The sequence below is a fragment of the Corticium candelabrum genome, chromosome 19 (genome assembly GCF_963422355.1).
Source record: "Corticium candelabrum chromosome 19, ooCorCand1.1, whole genome shotgun sequence".
NCBI classification, from domain to species: Eukaryota; Metazoa; Porifera; class Homoscleromorpha; order Homosclerophorida; family Plakinidae; genus Corticium; species Corticium candelabrum.
In genome coordinates this window covers 3,780,940-3,800,505 of record NC_085103.1, presented here as the reverse complement: position 1 = coordinate 3,800,505, position 19,566 = coordinate 3,780,940, and the positions used below count along the sequence as shown (strand labels likewise).

The window sequence follows — 19,566 nt, the reverse complement described above, 5'->3', positions numbered from 1 at the left end:
ATGCCAGCGCATTTCCGAGTGTCCCGTATATATGATCTCAATAGAGTCAGTCTTGCTTGTCGTCTAGGAGGAAGGTGTGAACTTACCTACAGAGGCTTGGGAGGTGTACTTGTTTACATATCAACATTTCGAAGGTAAGAACAGACAGCTACCTAGCGCTACCAGCGATTTTCCTCACCATTTTTTCAGTAGAATCGTTTTCCTAACGTATGGCGTCGTTGTTGTCTTACTATATGTATGTTTATCTTGTTTTTAGACGATTGCATGGCGTCTCCATTTGTGAAAGAGCGTCTATGCCCGTTGTCTCCTGCCCGGCAGCCTCCATGTTACGCCGACCGCTTCATTCCTAGCCGCGTGGCTACAGAGCTCGTCGGTCGATTTGCGTCGCTCACGTCTTTCGGTTCCGGATCGGAGGAGACCCAAGAGAACGTCTCGATCGGAAAAGACAGCGGTGGAGACATTGCTAGCGCGCGCGAGCGCCGGGTGTACACCTCGCTTCTGCGCAATGAAGTACTCGGCGAGGTCGCTTCGAATGTCAGAGGGGCAGAGAAAGTGAAGAAGGATGAAACTGGAAGTTCTAAAATGCTGAGGTATCGATCACCAATCAAATCACAATCATCGTGGTCGCCTTACTCGCTGTCACCCGTCAGTAAAAGCAGCCAGTGGCTCCTTCTTTCACCAAGGAAATCGGCTAGGAAGATACCAAAGGCACCTTTTAAGATTCTCGACGCTCCTGATTTACAGGACGATTTTTATCTGAATTTACTCGATTGGTCATCGCAGAATGTCCTTTCTGTCGGTTTGGGATCGAGCGTCTACCTTTGGAATGCGTGCTCTAGTCAAGTGACGCGCCTTCACGACTTATCGGCTCAACAGGACGAAGTCGCATCGGTTGCGTGGTCGGATAAGGGGCACACGTTGGGAATCGGCACCAAACGTGGGTACGTCCAACTGTGGGATGTCGATGCCGAGAAGCACATTCGGACTATGTCGGGCCACACTTCGAGAGTCGGCGCTCTGGCTTGGAATTCTGATTCGCTCGTCTCGGGAAGTCGAGATCGACGGATTTTCTACCGGGATACCAGAAGTCCGGACATGTTTCTCTCGTTTCTTACGGCACACACGCAAGAGGTGTGCGGTCTCAAGTGGTCTCCCGACCGGCAGCACTTCGCATCGGGAGGAAACGACAACAAGTTGTATGTATGGAATGCAGGGCAAGTGTCATCGGGCGTGTCGTGTCAACCGGAACGTAAGTACACGGAACACGTGGCGGCAGTGAAGGCAATATCATGGTCTCCTCATCAGCATGGATTATTAGTATCCGGAGGCGGAACGACCGACCGGTGCGTTCGATTTTGGAACACGCTGACGGGTCATAGTCAGTCGTTACAATCAGTCGACACCAACTCGCAGGTATGTAATCTTGCGTGGTCGAAAAACGCGAACGAGCTTGTCAGCACGCACGGATATTCACAGAATTTCATCGTCCTGTGGAAATATCCATCAATGGCACAGATGGCTAAATTGACTGGTCACACGACGCGTGTTCTGTATCTTGCGATGTCACCGGACGGGCAATCGATTGTGACCGGAGCCGGTGACGAGACGCTCCGATTCTGGGACATCTTCAATAAGACACGATTACATCGACACACCACCTCGGCACTGGACCTGACCGCTTACATTCGTTAGTATGTACATACTTGTGAATTTTACTCTCCCACTTTCCATTCCTTGTAGTGGCATTATCGTGTCAATTCAATTTTTTGAGACATTAATCTTCAGACTCGAGTTCTATTCAGCGTGCATGCACAGAGTGATCAACACGGAGTGTGAAACTATGCCCACCTACTTGCATCGAAGCAGTATTTTGTATGTGTGTATGTCGATAGACATGCACACATACCGTATTTTCTTGAATGGTGACTCGTGTTCGAATAGTAACCTGTGGATCTGATCAGTTTGAAAAAAACAGTAACCCGTGCTTGATTAGTAACCCATGCTTTGGAAGTACATAGAAACCAAATGGTAACACAAAAAAATTGAGGAAACAAAACAAGTCTGGCAGAAGTGAGACAGTCAGAAGAACATGAAGACAGTCATCATGACGATGAAGACAGTCATCATGACGATGAGCACACTGGTTTTTTATGATGAGGACACTGAGTAAACTATTGGTTATTGAATACGGGTTACCATAACTTGACAGTTTTCCATGCGTCAAGAATGTGTTGTGTTGCTCTAATATTTGCATAGCTCTACGTGAACTTGAACCATGATAGCATGCTAGCAGACATTGAAAAATAATAACTCATGCTCGATTAGTAACCCTGCTTAAATAGTAACCCATGGGTCTGATCAGTTTGAAAAATAGTAACACACAGGATATTGTAGCCTCGGCCTCCCAGACCCGCAAATTGGCGCTACACCGGTCTGGGAGACCGAGGCTACCCAGGTGCGCTGTACTGTACACTCCAGATTCATGTCTTGTTGAGCATAATGAAGGCAGACTAACTAAACTTTGTTCTCTTGTCAAAATTCAATTCCTAACTACAATCTATCTAAATTGTTTTTTACAAGTCATTTTCTAGATAAAGCCTCTTTGTTTGACGCTGTCGTTCGTGTTTGGCGAGTGCTCCTTCTGCCTGCATTTCCAACTGGCATTCTCTGAATTTACGCAGTTTTGTCATCGTTCCCGGGCAGACAGCGTGTACTTGACGAGTCTCTGCGAAGACGGGCTGCAAGACTCCCGCGGTAGCGGATGGCACGTCGACTTGAAAGCGTACACGAAAGTTAGTGACGTCGGTCTGCTTCATGTTCATGTGAGCCAGATCCAGGTTTTTCATTGTGTTTCGTCTCACGCCCAGGTATTTTAGCCTACAGTCCAAGTAAACAGTAAATAGATGTTTACTTGGAAGTTAGAGACTTCATGCAGTCCGGCCCCTCTACAATCTAGACATCTACACCATCAAGACCGGTTGTCAGCCAGTATATGAATGCATCGCAACTGTTACATGGTGAAATCCCTATTTAAGTGTACTTAATGTACGCTCAGAAAAAGAGGGCATTCCAAACTGCGAGTGGTTGCCCTTAATTCTCAGGCACTAGTAGCTACAGTAGCTGCATGTCTTGCTAAGTCAACACTACCATGTTTTAGTATACCCAAGATGCATCAAGGGTGTCACGTGGGTCTCAAAGTGAGGGGGCTTGTCACTAAGTTGAACATATGACGTCATAGAGAACGCGTACCTTGTCAAAACTAAGATAAAAAACTGCTCGATTCTCAACAACCCGAGATGAAATTCAATAACAATTTTAACAAACCAAGCCCTCACAAAGTAAGGCTAGCGTCTACCCTAGCCCATAGTATGTGACGCCAAGGTATGCATGCTCCCTACAAGTACACCATGCAGTAAAAGCATCCTTGTGTTTTGCGTGAGACGTTCATACTGATGGTGACCAGGTCATTTAGACTTATTTCCTACCGTACAGTTGCATTCATCACTACATCAAGGATACATTCTTCACAGAACAGTGCATGGACTTTTTGCCATGTGTCTTAGTTATGTTCAACTGCACTTGAATCAAGGCACCATGCAGCACCTCTATACATATTCAGGCTGTTACAGCTAAAGTCCGTACAGTACTGTACACATCCTACAAAAGGAGCTCGATCCGCGGTACCCTACAGCTTCCTTGTGATGTCTCCGTAGCAAATGCGTCTACTGCTTTTGATTAAGAGTATAATAACCATGCATATCAAAATGTAACTTTCTTCTAGTCTGTATGTTTACGCACCTTTTTTCGTAGTTTTCGGACGCTCGTAAAACGGTCATTACCGTCCTGTTCCTCACGTTCACTGTCCAGTCTGGCGGCATCCTCTTGCCAAAGCACGTCGGATAGATGGTGGGGTGAGGTGCACCAGAAAGAGTCACAACACTGACGGTCAAAATCAAATCGCCGACGGATGACTTCACGCCGTGCAACTAAAGAAAAAATGAAGTAAAATTACAGGAGACCGCTCATACAGTCGCTCATTCAAAATACCGCTACAGGTCAAAGCCGTCTAGATACAGTACGTACCTTGAGAGCAACCGGTTCTCTGCGTTCATTTCGCATGTAACCCTTCGGGTTGGCAATCGCTTCTTTTTCGTATCTCGGACGGTAATCCTATAAAAATTCAAATGTTTGAACGTCACCGACAGACACCTAGTTGTCGCTGTACACTCGCAAATACGTGTACTAGAGATGTATGTATACCTCTGGCGGTTGATTTGTTACTGTCAGAGTCGGTTGTAACGGCAGGTCGGACGATGCTTCGTTGGACGTTGACTGCAAGCTCCACTTTTCCGGTTGCTCTGAAATGGAGAAGTGGTACAGCAGAGAGTGACGGACGTCTGGACTAATACGTGCAATTCCTTCCCAGTCGGTCGCCCTTTCTGCGGTTGCTTTCTTCGTGTGTTGCTGCAGACTGGATGTTGCGTCCGTGCCGGTAGACGCATATGGCAGATATAACCACGCCTTTGTATCCTCACATTGTTCGTATTCTATTAGTCGTTTATCGTTTTGCAACTGGTGGCAAAGCTCTGCTTCTTCTAACAAATGAAAAATTTCCATTTCTGCAGGAAAATGGCTGTTCTGCAGCGGCTGTACAAGCATAGAAGAGCTCATCTCGTCTACGGACTGGAACTTAGCTAAAGTTGAAAGTGAATGAGGGTTGGGAATATTTTTTACCTCATCGACAGGAAGTACAGTACGTAAGGGAAAGTTTCTTGTTGGCACCACATCCGGAATGTGCGTAGTTGCGTAACTAGCAAACTCTCGCGGTTTGGGATACTCATTGTACTGTATTGTATTTCCTACGGCTAGAGTGGGACTCACTGAATAGACCGAGGGCGGTAACTGTAAGGCAGAATGAAATTGCAAGCGTTCCAACATAGTTTCACTGCACACTGACACTTCGTCTCCCGAATCTTGTAATTGTGCGGGGCTTGTTCCTTTAAGCAGCATGGCCATCACGTCTTCCGCTGTTCTCGTGTCTAGCAAGCTCATTCCTTCACGAGAGTCGGCATCATAGTCACGAGATACCGTGAATGGCAGCATGTCGCCATCATCCTTTAAGTAGGAATGATACTCGTTCACTGTCCGCATTTGGTCACCGTCAGCGTTCCTGAACATTTTCTTCACTTCACTCAATTGCAAATACGAGTCACTCTCCCATGCACCGCTTGGATTCATGGTCAGTCGCCACGTGACCGGAGAAAGTAGCAGTGATACCGTAGAGAGACAACTGCAAGCTGACTAAAAGTGATGTGATCACTACCGACTCAACGGTGTGATGTGTGACGGGTGATTTAGTTGTGTCAAACTAACAATCCCGAGTCCTCAAATCCCAATTTGTAATCCAAGTGCCGCTTTAGCCTATAGCTCTGAGGATCATTTTCGCTAAGGGACTACGTCTTAGACAAATGCGTACGAAATGAGAGTGTAATCACAAACATTATTGGATTATGTCTGTAGCTACGCAGAGGCGTCGCTCAATAGGCCCCCCCCCCCCCCGCCCTCTCAAGTACAGGTGTGCATGACCTTCCCAGCGACTTCTCTACGTTCATATGCCTAGCAACGCCATTAGAAGCTAATTCATCCACTGTAAACCTAATGACCGACGAATCTGTACCAGGGGGAAGAACTGGGGAGGGCCCGGAAGTCGAGCATCCCAACTTGGGCACACCCAACTTTGAGCACAGTCTCTATTTTTGTAAGCACACAGTACCATCATAGTTCATGTACACAGTGGTTGCCCCGCTCCCAACTGTAAAATTCTGAGTATTGTCAATAAATAATTTCAATATTTATAAGACTAGATCCAGTTGAGTTGCCTTTAACACACAGTCGATCATTAGCCATGAAAGGTTTTTATCTCCCAAAATACAGAAAGATGCGCCAATCAATATATTTGACGATATACATAATCCCCAAAAACAGAATAATTATAAATAACATCATATGTGATGAATTAGTAAAACTAAATGTTAAGAGCCACCAGGAGAGGCAGCCGTCCAAATTGTTATTAAGTTTACTACATAAAATTGATCAAAATAAGTAGCTAACATTATATAATTGGGCAAACTTTCTTATTTATGGCGCACTCGCTTTCATTCTTTCTGTCAGCTGTTCAATATTTCAGTTTTTATGTTTGACCAAAAAATCATTGCCCCAACAATGTAAGTACACAACACTAAATGATGGGCAAGATGCTATATAATTGACCAAGAATGTTGTCTATACCATATATATATATATATATATATATATATATATATATATATATATATATATATATATATATATATGTATACTGTACTGGTATGTGTGTAATCAAATGTGAATACAAAGTTAGATACAAATCTTAACACATGGTCGTGTAATTACATGCACTTTCGACTTTGTTGTTCATCAACTTCCAGCGAGCGAAAGACTACTCAGAACACACTCTTACAGAAGAGAAATTCCTTCATGATCTCAGAACAAGTTACTATATTGTAGTCTAACACATCTATTTCTTTTATATCTGCAGGTCATTGCATGGACAGTTCCTCAAAATGTCCATTACCCACCCAGCTCAAAACAAGGCAAGCATATGCATGCTTCCAGTACTCAATGATTGCTACATAATGCTGCAACACAATGCTACATGGAGAGGCTAACACAAACACTTAGGTCACTTACTGGAGTGTGTTCTTGTCCTACGTGGCTCTCATGCAAAGGCAAGCATTAGTACCTCCAAATCCAGATGACTTGCCGTAAGCAACTGGCTTTATTTCCAATGCCACAAGGCTGTAGCATCCAGTTTGACTGATCTGTTTGGCCAAACTGGTTTTCAAAAGATGGCTTTTGCCAGAGACACAATGCAAACAGCTTCCGGTTTGATGTATTAATGATTAATAAGTAATATAATATTGGTTATTGGTACCTGCATATAAACATATTTCGAAGCTCACATCTAATATAAATGGTTTCATTAAATAACTGTAGAGTACGCACTAGGTTTGGACTTTCGATACTCATTTGACAATCAGAATCTAACCACATCCGGGAATCTTTATTGACTCTCATAATAATGTAACGCACGCTAGACCACACCCATTTAACGCACGCTAGCAAATTTCGTTGTTACGACACTGCTCCAGCTGCTGAGCTTTGTTTGGCACATACATTAAGAACAGTCGACAGCTGAATTCAGATGGCAAGTCAGTACAATACCATTCCTTGATAAAATAATAAGTCATAATAAGTCAAAATAAGAAGTTCGTTTGGAGATACTCAAACCAAGGCATCATGAAAACGGAAAATACTACCAGCCTCATTGGTAAGTTTAGCAAAGACAAGAGCCTGTACTCTTTTCGAAGCGAGTCTCACCACTAACTGGATTAAAGATACATTTTCTATAAAGATCTGCCTTCGTACATTGATTTGCACAACAAAGACACAATTAGACAAACAAATGGAGGATACATAAAGGCAACCCAACAAATGCTCTCGTTACAATCACATCACACATGCACACATTAATTGTCTTCATTTGATACTTTGCACAGATATCCTAGGTTGACATTAATTGTCATAATTGTTTTAGGGCAATAGATATAATAATGCTGGTCATTGATATTAAGCACTGTGTTGATACCCGAATGTCCCTGGAATGCTTCAGATTGCAAGTACAAATAATGCTCTTCACACTGCAACTATTGTTTTCAACATAGATTTAGAGATACAGAATTCATTGCTGCACAATCTATTGTCAGAGCCGTGCAACTAGATCATTCATTAGAGCTACACATATTCATGTCTTACATGGCTCTCATGCAAAGGCAAGCATTAGTACCTCCAAATCCAAATGAGTTGCTAAGAGCAACCGACTTTCTTTCTGATGCCAACTGCTGAGCTTCGTTTGGCACATAGTTCAAAGGAAAGTCGGCGGCTGGATCCAGATTGTGAAGATTGATCGTGGGTGGCAATTCTCTCTGTACGAAACATTCATATTAGTCGCTCAATGAGTAACACGAAAGCACATCCGTACTGTGTGAAGTGATAGAACTGTAATGGCTGCCTCTAGGCTTCCTGCTGCTGCGAGGAGATGACCTGTACCACCTTTTGTTGAGGAAACCGCTAGACCATTGTTTGATCCAAAGAGCCGCACAATGGCTCGATTCTCTACTGCATCACCTAAACAGAAGAATTCTATGATTAAACACGAAACTGTTGGTAGCTCAGAGATCTTACCCAGTGGGGTTGACGTCGCATGTGCGTTAATATAACAAACATTTTCCAGACTCTGCTGTGCGTCTCTTAATGCTGCAGTCATGGCATTGAATGCTCCTCTGCCATCTTCACTTGGAGCAGTAATGTGGCTGGCGTCTCCTGTTCATATAAAGTAAGTCATGCAAATAGTGTCAATAACTACACAGAATGGTACAAAATATCCGAAGAAAAACAAACAAGGACTAAACACACTTAGAAAAACTACACAAAAGGTGACTAAACCTATAAATCTTACTCTTTGACATAATGTAAACACAAACGTGTACACACAGAGAGACACAGACAGAGAGACCGACAGACAGACAAACAGACAGATAGACACACACATACACACCACACATCATATCTTACCTGACATTCCATAGCCCAATATTTCACCATATATATCAACACCTCGCTGTTTTGCTCTTTCATACTCCTTCACATTACACAAAGCAATTAGTCCATTCTCGTCCTAACAATCCATCGTATTCGACATCACTTCTTCACTAAGCACATTCAAACATCCACCTGTATTTGCTCAATGCAATCATAAAGCAACACCAGAGTGACTATATACTGTTGGCCACCCAAGCAGGAAGCATGCATCCTGTGCACGTATTAGAATCCCACTAAAAGTGGAAACCCAAGACAATACAAGTCATTTAATTAATTAAAATACACTTAATAAGTTATGCTATAGTCACGTGATGCATGAACAGTCACGAGCGTGCATTTAGATGGTGTATACAACGCATTGTACAGCAAGTGTGCAATAAGTTACTTCCGGTTAATATCACACTCTCACTTACGATATCACATCACATGACTACAGTATAAATTACTTATCATATGATTACTGTCCTACACAGCTTTGCCAGCACTCAAAGTGAGGTTATATCCACCTCCGACTTTGCCTCGAGTAATAACCCCACCTTGTGTAAAAAGCCACATGTAGTACAACTAATCATACAATAACCCATACTTATACACTTGCACAATCATTCTGTGCAAGCTGACAATGTCCACTCTACCAAACCCACATTTTTCAATAAGACAATGACGATGTGCTAAACTCGTGCTCTTAGCACAAGTAACGTCAATTAATTAAACAAGTGAGTGCACAACTTTTCTAATCCAAGAATAAAATGGGGCTAAACATCAGTCTAAACAGTCAATGTTTTCACTCTATCACCGTAACCATAACACAATATTCTGATATGTAGGCCTTGAAGCAAGAAAATATAAAGACCATCCAACGTACTAAGAATACGTGGCATTGAACCTAAACACCCGCAATAATAGCAGTGTACGACAAATCCTGTCATCTCTGAGTAGTCCCCGAGAAACCATACCTTAAAGTTTTAGTTGCCCGGTCACTACTCTGGTTGCCCATAAACTAAATGAAATAGTCTTTGCTGTGTGTTCCTTTCAAAGTCTTGGTCTCATTGAGACTCCAGAGACCTTCACTGCCTTCTTTTGTGGAGCACTTGGTCTTCTAACTACTTCATTGACATCACTTGAAGCTGACTAATCATCGTCTGATAAATCATATTCAATTACAATTTCAAAGTTTCTTCTGCAATGGGTAGTTGTCGTTTTGAGGTAAGTGGTGTTTGGTACTACAGGGAGAAAGTGGTTAATATAGAACTGGAAGGATTGGCTTCAAGTGCTGAAGATGAACAGGTGGACCACGTAATGTGCATGACTTCAGTTTGGTTAGTCCTTGGGTTAACAAAAATCCCAGGGTTATCGCTGGGCAAGCCTAGTTTCCTGTTTCAGTTGCTCGGATATTTTTGATTGTCCCGGGTGCCCGAACAACCGATTTATCGTACGCTGAATAGTCAGACACACACACACACACACACACACACACACACACACACACACACACACACACACACACACACACAATGGACAAATGTTAAGCCCTCCACGTCTTTCGACGTTGACCTTGAGGTCAGTGCAGAGATAGCTCCCCCTGCCTCTAGAGACAGGGCCTCCATGCACTACGTGGAGTCTTGGGGCCAGTGCTACAATCCACCTGGAGCTTGGCCAAAGTCATCCAGGGGCACTGACAATGGCACAGCTCTGGGACTGAACAACAAGGCCCACACGTACCCGTCTGCTGCATGATGTTACTGCCAAGCCAGCGGTCTTGTCCACCCCAGTCAATGACCAGGTACTCATTTATACTCCTGAGTCGAGAGAAGCAAGTGTGGGTGAGTTTCTTGCTCAAGAAAACTGCGACAGTGGAGCCTCCACTAGGATCGAACCTTTAACCCTCATCACGAAATACAAGATCCCGGATGTCATCACCAACGTGCTCTACCGTCTGCTCCATGTGCCCACACACACACACACACACACACATACACACACACACACACACACACACACACACACACACACACACACACACACACACACACACACACACACACACACACACACACAATGGACAAATGTTAAGCCCTCCACGTCTTCGACGTTGACCTTGAGGTCAGTGCAGAGATAGCTACCCCTGCCTCTAGAGACAGGGCCTCCATGCGCTACGTGGAGTCTTGGGGCCAGTGCTACAATCCACCTGGAGCTTGGCCAAAGTCATCCAGGGGCACTGACAATGGCACAGCTCTGGGACTGAACAACAAGGCCCACACGTACCCGTCTGCTGCATGATGTTACTGCCAAGCCAGCGGTCTTGTCCACCCCAGTCAATGACCAGGTACTCATTTATACTCCTGAGTCGAGAGAAGCAAGTGTGGGTGAGTTTCTTGCTCAAGAAAACTGCGACAGTGGAGCCTCCACTAGGATCGAACCTTTAACCCTCATCACGAAATACAAGATCCCGGATGTCATCACCAACGTGCTCTACCGTCTGCTCCATGTGCCCACACACACACACACACACACACACACACACACACACACACACACACACACACAGTGACACACACACACACACACACACACACACACACACACACAGTGACACACACACACACACACACACACACACACACACACAGTGACACACACACACACACACACACACACACACACACACACACACACACACACACACAGTGACACACACACACACACACACACACACACACACACACACACACACACAGTGACACACACACACACACACACACACACACACACACACACACACACACACATACACACACACACACACACACACACACACACACACACACACACACACACACACACACACACACCAACAAAATATACTTACCTCAAGAATGAGGACAGCGGCTCCTTCAGCAATAACGAATCCGTCTCTTTCTCGATCAAAAGGTCTTGAAGCCATTTCTGGCGTATCATTGAACTTCGTGCTCAAAGCTTTCGCCCTATAAGACAAATTGCAAATTGACGATCTGTTATGCTACACATCAATATTTTGTTGGCACAAAAAACCTTGCACAAGCAGCCATCGCCAGTGGTGTTACCTGAGCATCCGTTGCACCAGCTAGCATAAGATCAGCATCCCCATTTCGAATCATTCTGAAAGCGTCGCCTACCGAATGAGAGCCAGTCGAGCAAGCAGTTGATACCGAATGATTCGGTCCCTGACATAATAGCAACTAATACAACGAGGGCAAATCACATGGCGGCATACATTAACCTGCAGGCCGAATCGAATACTAATATTTCCCGCAACCAAGTTGGTCAGCATTTTGGAAAGAAAGTAAGGACTGACCTTATGGTAGCCCTGCAAGCAAAGACGTCGGCTAGTTGTCCACACATGATGCTCTAAATGTACACACTTCATTTTCAAATGCCAACCAATTCTCGGCGATGTCATCAATGTTAGACATTCCGACTCCAAGACAAACTCCCTACACACAAACAGCAAAATCCGATTAAAATTATGGATAATAATTTGCTAATTACAAAAACAGTTTTAATAATATTTAATTCTACAAATACTATCAGTGAAATACTTGTATATATATGTCACTCAAATAAATAATTACAAGAAATCTGCTCTGGCATCAACAAACGTGTGATGTCTCTTGTGTATGCAAATTTGCACGAAAATTAATTTTTGTAATTTGGTGTCCTAGTACCTGGCCTGTGATGTTTATATACGTAAGAAAGTACGTAGTATATGAATGTAATAACTTATATATGGTGAGCAGTACCTTCATAAGCATGTCGCTACTGACCATGTGTGTGTGTGTGTGTGTGTGTGTGTGTGTGTGTGTGTGTGTGTGTGTGTGTGTGTGTGTGTGTGTGTGTGTGTTGTGTGTGTGTGTGTGTGTGTGTGTGTGTGTGTGTGTGTGTGTGTGTGTGTAGTCAGTAAACACAAAGAAGTGATAAGAAGATCAAAATATTTGTAAACAACTCTTTGTTGAGAAGAACAAGACTAAAAAAGTCACAGTTTTCTCAAACTGCAAAACTCCATTCACTGACAAACAGAAAGCAATGCAGCAACTTGCTTTATAAAAATTAGCAACAGCTATGTCAAGCTATTGCTGACACAAGTAAGTATTAACAATAGAAATTCTCAGCAGAACAATCAAAGGCACGACCTACATATTTGCCTCTAAAATGTAATTAACTTGAAATAGTCTGGCATAGCCAGCCCATCCCCTTTTTTGACTTCCTTAAATCACTAAGAGCACATATATTCCCAAAGCATGCTCAACCCAATATCTACCATAGCTACATACACTAGCGGATCCAGACGAGGGCACTGGAGGCATGTGCCCCCCCCCCCCCCCCGTTTGGAAAACTTTCTTTTAAGTGAACGGACCCATCAGACATTGGTTGGTACTCAGAGGGTGACGTAGAATTTTCAAATCTGAGTCTACAGGATCCTAACACTATAAATAGAATCATTTTGACCTATTACCGTGCATCTACAAATACCTGCAAGTGCGCATGCTCTGTCTGTACACGTACACGTACAAGCAGGGAAAAGTTCGACACATGGCGTGTACCAAACGCAAACAGTTATCACTGACAGGATTTCTTTCTGAGTCGTCATCTCAAGAGCAGGCAACAAAGTACAGAGCAATGGACTCATCTGGTTTCAACGTGGCTTCCGCTAGGGCAACTTCCGGATTACAACAAACAACAAATCAACTTGCAACGGGAAATGAAAATGACCACGTTAAAATTGACATTGCTGACTTTGTGGCAGACTCGCTAGCGGTCATTCCAGATGCAGTAAAATGGCGCCTTATCAACGAGAGAAGACCCTTGGAGTACGAGAAAATTCCCACTCGAACCTACAAGGATTCCTAACGAAAGAGTGGCGTATATCACAGGAACTGCAATCGAGAATGGTTTGACATGTTTACTTTTCTCTCATATTCAAGGAGAGCTTCAGGCTTGTACTGCCTGGCATGTGTCCTGTTTCCAGCGAGTGGTTCCCATCAGGGAGCCTCCCGCACCAATTTACTGGTTAAGAAGCCTTACCAAAATTGGAAAGATGGTAAAGTTGATTTGACAGCACACGCAAGTGTCCATTATCACCAGCTATCTGAAGCAAGGCTTATGGCATTCATTGTAACCATGGAAAACCCTAGTCAAAGAGTTGATTTTGCAATTAATCTTGAAGAACAGCAGCTTGTGAAAAGAAATCATGCTGTTCTGACATCCATTGTCAAATGCTTGGAATTCTGTGGCAGGCAGGGCATTTCACTGAGGGAACACAGAGATGATTCTACATGTGACGTCATCAACAAAGAAAAATTCCTAGCATTAGTGCAATTTCGAATTGATTCAGGAGATACTGTTTTAAAAGAATTTCTAGAAAAACAATGTGCAAAAAATGCCACACACACATCTAAGACCTCCCAAAACAATCTTTTGGAATGCATGGGTGACTATGTCTTAAGCAAGATTTTGTCTGATGTGAAGGCTAGCAAGTTCTTTGGACTGGAGGCTAATGGAGTAACAGATTTGAGTGGATGGGAGCAGCTTGGGGTGGTTCTTCGTTATGTCAAAGATAATCAACCGGTAGAGAGACTTGTCAGTTTTATCCCCTGTGAAAGTGTAAGGGGAGCTTCGATTTGTGACAAACTCTTTCCAGCTCTCTCTCGGTTTGGAATTGATTGCAACCTTTGTCGTGCACAAGCATATGATGGTGCAGAAAGCATGTCTGGTCACCTAAATGGCTGTCAGGCTAAGTTTTGAGAGAAAGTTCCCAAGACAGCATATTATCACTGCGCTAGCCATCAACTGAACTTGGCTATTTCCAAGTCATCCACTGTTCCCGACATCTGCTACATGCTCTCTCATCTAAAGGCTGTAGGTATTTTCTTTAAGTATTCCCCCGAAAGACAGCGACATCTTGAGACTTCAGTTTCAAAGGTAAATGTTCAAAGGAAATCACTTGGAGTCACGGAAGTTTCCCCTCACGAAGTAAAACTGATGTGTGAAACGCGTTGGATCGAACGGCATACCATCTTGGTTGAATTTGCTGAGATGTACGAACCTATCGTAAAATGCTTTGAGACTATAAGCAGAAGCTCAAGTAGGGAGTGGAATGCCAAAAGCGTGACGGAGGCCAATGGACTTCTCAAAGCTATCTCGTCACACCAATTTATTGCAGCATTCCAGACAAATCTCTACTTCTTTAATTACACCAAACCCCTAAGCTGCCTTCTCCAAGGTTCTACGCAAGATATTTTGACAGCTTACAAAGAGGTAGACGTTGTAAGCATGTTCTCAAGGACATCCGAGCGGATCCCAGCAATGAATACGACAAGGTTTACGCATCTATGTGTACAATGGCTAAACTGCATGGGATGGAGGAATTGACCGTGCCAAGAACGTGTAGTCGACAAAGTCTTCGCTCTAACATTGAAGTTGAGAACCCCAAAACCTACTGGAGGTGTACTACATTTATTCCTTTTCTTGACCACCTTACAGCAGAACTTTCCACAAGATTATCCCAACTTAACCAACAGGCTATCAAGGGACTTCAGTTGTTACCTTGTAACTTGACCACTCTAACTGATGGTGAGGTGGCTGAACTGTATAAACGCTTTCACCAAGACCTACCAGCTGCGGAGGCATTTGAACAAGAAGTAAAATTGTGGATTGAGAAATGGAAACTATTTCCTACACAACTTCCTGACAATATCTGTGAAACTTACAGGCTAACGACAAACTGTATCTTAACATTTGCACATTGCTGAAGCTGATACTTGTTATTCCTGTCACAACTGCAAGCGTAGAGAGAGGTAACTCATCCCTGCAGTACGTAAAGTCGAAGCTACGAACAACAATGTTACAGAACCGACTTAATGCACTTATATTACTGTTTATTCACGAGGATATTCCTCTTGACTATGACATTATTGTAAATTCGTTTGCTTCTAAGCGGCCAAGAAGAATGTTACTTCAAAGTCCACTTAACAGTTATTGACCCTGAAGAAAATTAATTAAGTTAGTCTAAGTTTTGTTTTAATTTCTTATGTTTTTGTTTTAAGAACACACTCTGTAACAACTATTTTACCGCTACTTAGTAATTGAAGTATTTAACACTACACTTAGCCGTCTAAGCTCACTTTTTAGTGGACACGCCCACAAACTAGGTTTCATGCCCCTCCCCCCCGTCTATCAAATCCTGTATCCGCCACTGACATAGATAATGCACATTGTGACAAGCACCTTCACAATCAAGCATCTAAAGACTTATCGCATCTCAACACAATCTGTCATTGTTTCTATTACTGAGCTTGTGCTGTTGTCTAACAAACTTAGTTGTGTCATAACTCTATTGGTCTATTGTCTTCTTCCAGCAAGCCCTCACAATGGCTTATGATGTTTTGTTACACTCCTTGGCAGTCAAGATCACAACAGAACTTCGTAGAAGTGATATAAGCTCTACTAGTCTACAGTAAAGTAAATAGATTTGTTTATTTGTTATCATGCATTATGGATGTAATGTACCATTCTCTCTCTCTCTTCATCTGAGAGTTTCTCCAGTACATCCTTACTGTAGCCAGATTCACGTAAAGCCAGCTCTGCAGCTGCGATCCCCAAAACAGTATGCTGAGCAATATTATGCTTTTGCTACAAACAAAGAAATGCGTAAATCACAGGTACATATATGCACAAGCTACTAACATCACATTACCACATGCCAACAAGTAATTTCTAGTCATAATTCACAGCCCAAACAAACAGCTGATTGTAACTAAAATGCTCTTTAACCGGGACTACTCTCAATGAGTCGAAGCAAATGTCTAGTTGGCAGCTTCATTTAATTCGATGATGACTCATTTATTATAGATGAAAATGTGGTAACCAGACACAAACTAGAGATAAGGAGTAACATAATAATCAACAACCATGCCAAGCACATACTTTTATTGTAATCATACGATAATGATTTACAGCCAAATCTACACACAGAGTATAGACTTCAAAGTAGATTTCCAGCACCATTCCTCCTGTTATTTTGACTTGCGACATGGCCATCCTTTCAGAAAATCCATCGTTTAGAATACAGTACATTAAATCGACATGTGCATATAGGACAGTATGCACACTCACTAACAAGTGAGTCAAGTAGTCTAACTAGTTTATGTCAATATACCTCTCTTCCCTAAACAACTAAAACAAACACTCAAGCAAGGTCCCTTAACTTTGAATACATTAACAATTTAAAACATTATACACTGGTAGTATTTACAAAATTAGATTAGCATGATATCATACAATACACGTACAAGAGATGTCGCAATGGTCTGTGCCTTTTGATCATTCCAATTTTTGCATTTAATGCTGTTAAAAATTACAAAAAAATGTCTCATGTACATTTGATTTTTACAAACCATAAAGCAAAAATTTGCAATTTTGGTTGAGTAGTGATTCTATTGTTGATATAAGGATATTGTTCAACTGTTGGAAATGTTATCGTCAATTGTTAGATATTATTGTTTACACAAATTAAAAATTGCAACAGCGGCAATGGCACCATTTGATCATTCTAATTTTGTAACCTAACATTTTGCTCAACATCTTGGCCAACATATGAAGTGAGAAAATTTGCTGCCCCTGCAGTTGCCTGAACTGTTTCACACTATAAGTGGCTGTAGGTGCTACTTGTATTAATAAAGTTGTCCTATAGGACATCTTCAGACACACTGTTGATGACCAAGCAGCTTCATGGTAGACCAATTTATGAATTTACGAAACAAACAATTGCCTATCTAAATAAAAAAGGCTAGATGTAACTGACAATAACGGTGAGTGTTCTGTACCTTGATAGACTACCTTGGAAACAACATGTGCAATTATTGGGGATTGCTTATCAAACTTATTAATACAATTAACACCTACAGCAAACAGTTCAGGCTCAGGCAACGGCGGCTGCAGCACATTTTCTCACTTTATATGTTGGCCTTGGTGTTGAACAAGGTTAGGTTACAAAAATTAGAATGATCAAATGGTACCACTGCCATTGTTGCAATTTCCAATTTATGCAAACATTAAAATCTAACAATTGACAATAAGATACATTTCCAACAGTTGAACAATGACCTTATCAAACAATAGAATCACTGCTCAACCAAAATTGCAATTTTTTGCTTTATGGTTTGTAAAAATCAAATGTACATTAAAGCATTTGAGATATTTGCAATTTTTAACAGCATTGAAATGCAAAAATTGGAATGATTAAAAGGGGCACAGACCCACAACACACTGCAGCTCCTTGTACAGACTCTTGCAAAATTATAAATCCACCCTACTCACGTGATGGACAAAATGTGTGAATGGTGTAAAATGATACCAGAAGTTCCTTTCATGATTACTTTGAACTACCAACATATAGCAATACTTGTGTTCTTAGAGTTAGAGCTACAACTAAATAATTTTGTTGTCTTTCACTAAAGAAATCGAAGTGCGTTTGTCTGGCAGTAAACCACAGATGTCCAATCTAAACCGTTTCCTTCCTATGCTTTCTACTACTGAGAGAACTTAACATTAAATTCATCGTCAAGTTGTGAGAAATTGCCGTTCTGTCTTTGTTTGGCAGCAAATGAGCAAATTGTTTATGACGTAACAAACTCGTTCTTATGATCTGTAATTGTTTAAAAAAACAAACAAAAGCGCTAAATCAATGCACTAATTATTACAAGACGCAAAACTGTTGGCATCAATGTTATTTCTTACTGCATAACGTAGAAATTCCTAAATTCGTTACTTCCGGTTATATTCTGTGATGGCTGAGAATAGTGCAAGTTGAGACAATGGCGCCAAATTGTCCTGTTTTTATACGCTGTTGGAGCTCACAGAGCGGCAAACGTCGGCAACCCTACAGTTCAGTTATCATTTCGTTCCAATTTCCGACCTTGAATCGATTCTTTGCGTTGTCCGTGTGTAATCATGCCTCAAAGAAAGCAGTGCATCCCCATGACTCTAAAAGAAATCGAAGTCCATCTTGAGAACGAGTTGTCAGAACGTGAAGTGGCAGGAGTTGTAGGAGTCTCTCGTGGAGTGATTCAAAATGTCATCAGACGCCTTCAAAACGGCAGCAGCGACTACAAAAGAAGACCAGGCCGAGGTAGAAAAACAACAACTCGAACTGACCGACATATCGAATTTGGTGTTCTTCGAGATCGCCAAGTCACTCTGTGAGAGCTTCAAGCAGACTTGACTGTCGTGGCTGGCCAGCCTATGTCACATTCCCTCATTAGTAGACGCCTGTCAGAGAAAGGTCTCAACGCTCGACGACCTCGTAAAAATCCACACTGCGTTTTCCACGAGAGAGTCGCTTCGTGCTAATGACGTCACTGTTCTTGAGTGGCTGTCTCGCTCTCCAGACGCCCATCCAATAGAACATCTGTGGCTCTGGCTGAAAGTGAGGGTAAATCGTCTGCACCCTCGAACAGCAGCCGATCTCTGGGCGGCGGTGCAGACAGCGTGGGCGTCAATTCCTGTTGATCTTGTACAGACTTTAGTTGACGGTCTTCCGCGTCGCGTAGAAGCGATACGCAGAGCTAACGGCGGTTGGACGAAATGTTACATAGTAGTGTGTAAATATTAACGAGTTCTTGCTTATAAACCAATTACACTAAACGCCACAACTTTGTTTACTATGATAAAATATTCACTTTACAGCACATGCGCAGACAAGATTTAGGAAGATAATGATGTTTATCCCCAATTTAGCAACTTTACATTATCTAGTCAAGGTGTGAAGAGGTTTGAATCTAGACTCAGATAAACAGCAAATAATTTTGTAAAGAAAATTTTAACGTAGAA

General features: G+C 42.5%; 3 protein-coding genes across 6 annotated transcripts; 1 reads left to right on the top strand and 2 right to left on the bottom strand.

Moving 5' to 3' along the window:
- Window positions 1–4: 4 nt before the first annotated feature.
- Window positions 5–1,798, top strand: LOC134195154 (fizzy-related protein homolog). The gene is made up of 2 exons (XM_062664162.1): window positions 5–134; window positions 257–1,798. Exon 2 carries the CDS (start codon window positions 265–267, stop codon window positions 1,690–1,692), a length of 1,428 nt encoding a protein of 475 aa, XP_062520146.1. The 5' UTR covers window positions 5–134; window positions 257–264; the 3' UTR covers window positions 1,693–1,798.
- A 680-nt stretch (window positions 1,799–2,478) lies between these two features.
- On the bottom strand, window positions 2,479–5,120 carry LOC134195155 (uncharacterized). The gene is made up of 4 exons (XM_062664163.1): window positions 4,261–5,120; window positions 4,084–4,170; window positions 3,799–3,986; window positions 2,479–2,877 (listed from the first exon to the last, which is right to left on the bottom strand). The coding sequence occupies exons 1-4, from the start codon at window positions 5,101–5,103 to the stop codon at window positions 2,574–2,576; spliced, it is 1,422 nt and encodes a 473-aa protein (XP_062520147.1). The 5' UTR covers window positions 5,104–5,120; the 3' UTR covers window positions 2,479–2,573.
- A 2,660-nt stretch (window positions 5,121–7,780) lies between these two features.
- LOC134194905 (3-oxoacyl-[acyl-carrier-protein] synthase, mitochondrial-like) lies at window positions 7,781–19,351 on the bottom strand. Of its 4 annotated transcripts, XM_062663885.1 has the most exons (11): window positions 18,475–19,351; window positions 16,663–16,777; window positions 16,246–16,368; window positions 12,102–12,173; window positions 11,960–12,046; window positions 11,752–11,903; window positions 11,570–11,684; window positions 8,674–8,740; window positions 8,284–8,421; window positions 8,081–8,226; window positions 7,781–8,024 (listed from the first exon to the last, which is right to left on the bottom strand). In XM_062663885.1, exons 1-11 carry the CDS (start codon window positions 18,477–18,479, stop codon window positions 7,851–7,853), a joined length of 1,194 nt encoding a protein of 397 aa, XP_062519869.1. In that variant the 5' UTR covers window positions 18,480–19,351; the 3' UTR covers window positions 7,781–7,850. The 4 variants fall into 4 exon arrangements, with proteins under 4 accessions (XP_062519869.1, XP_062519870.1, XP_062519871.1 ...); XM_062663886.1 differs by lacking the exon at window positions 16,663–16,777 and having other exon boundaries at window positions 11,960–12,173; window positions 18,475–19,349; XM_062663887.1 differs by lacking the exon at window positions 16,663–16,777 and having other exon boundaries at window positions 11,752–11,918; window positions 12,035–12,173; window positions 18,475–19,348.
- Window positions 19,352–19,566: the final 215 nt, after the last annotated feature.

Excerpts from the sequence above, each read along its gene's own strand:
- LOC134195154 (XM_062664162.1), top strand. The coding sequence starts at position 265 with ATGGCGTCTCCATTTGTGAAAGAGCGTCTATGCCCGTTGTCTCCTGCC.
- LOC134195155 (XM_062664163.1), bottom strand. The coding sequence starts at position 5,103 with ATGCTGCCATTCACGGTATCTCGTGACTATGATGCCGACTCTCGTGAA. Across the intron at positions 4,171-4,260 it reads TAACAAATCAACCGCCAGAG|GATTACCGTCCGAGATACGA; the intron begins GTATACATACAT and ends GAATTTTTATAG. Across the intron at positions 2,878-3,798 it reads TCCGAAAACTACGAAAAAAG|GCTAAAATACCTGGGCGTGA; the intron begins GTGCGTAAACAT and ends CTTGGACTGTAG.
- LOC134194905 (XM_062663885.1), bottom strand. Across the intron at positions 12,174-16,245 it reads ATGAAGAGAGAGAGAGAATG|GGAGTTTGTCTTGGAGTCGG; the intron begins GTACATTACATC and ends GTTTGTGTGTAG. Across the intron at positions 8,422-8,673 it reads ATTGGGCTATGGAATGTCAG|GAGACGCCAGCCACATTACT; the intron begins GTAAGATATGAT and ends TTATATGAACAG.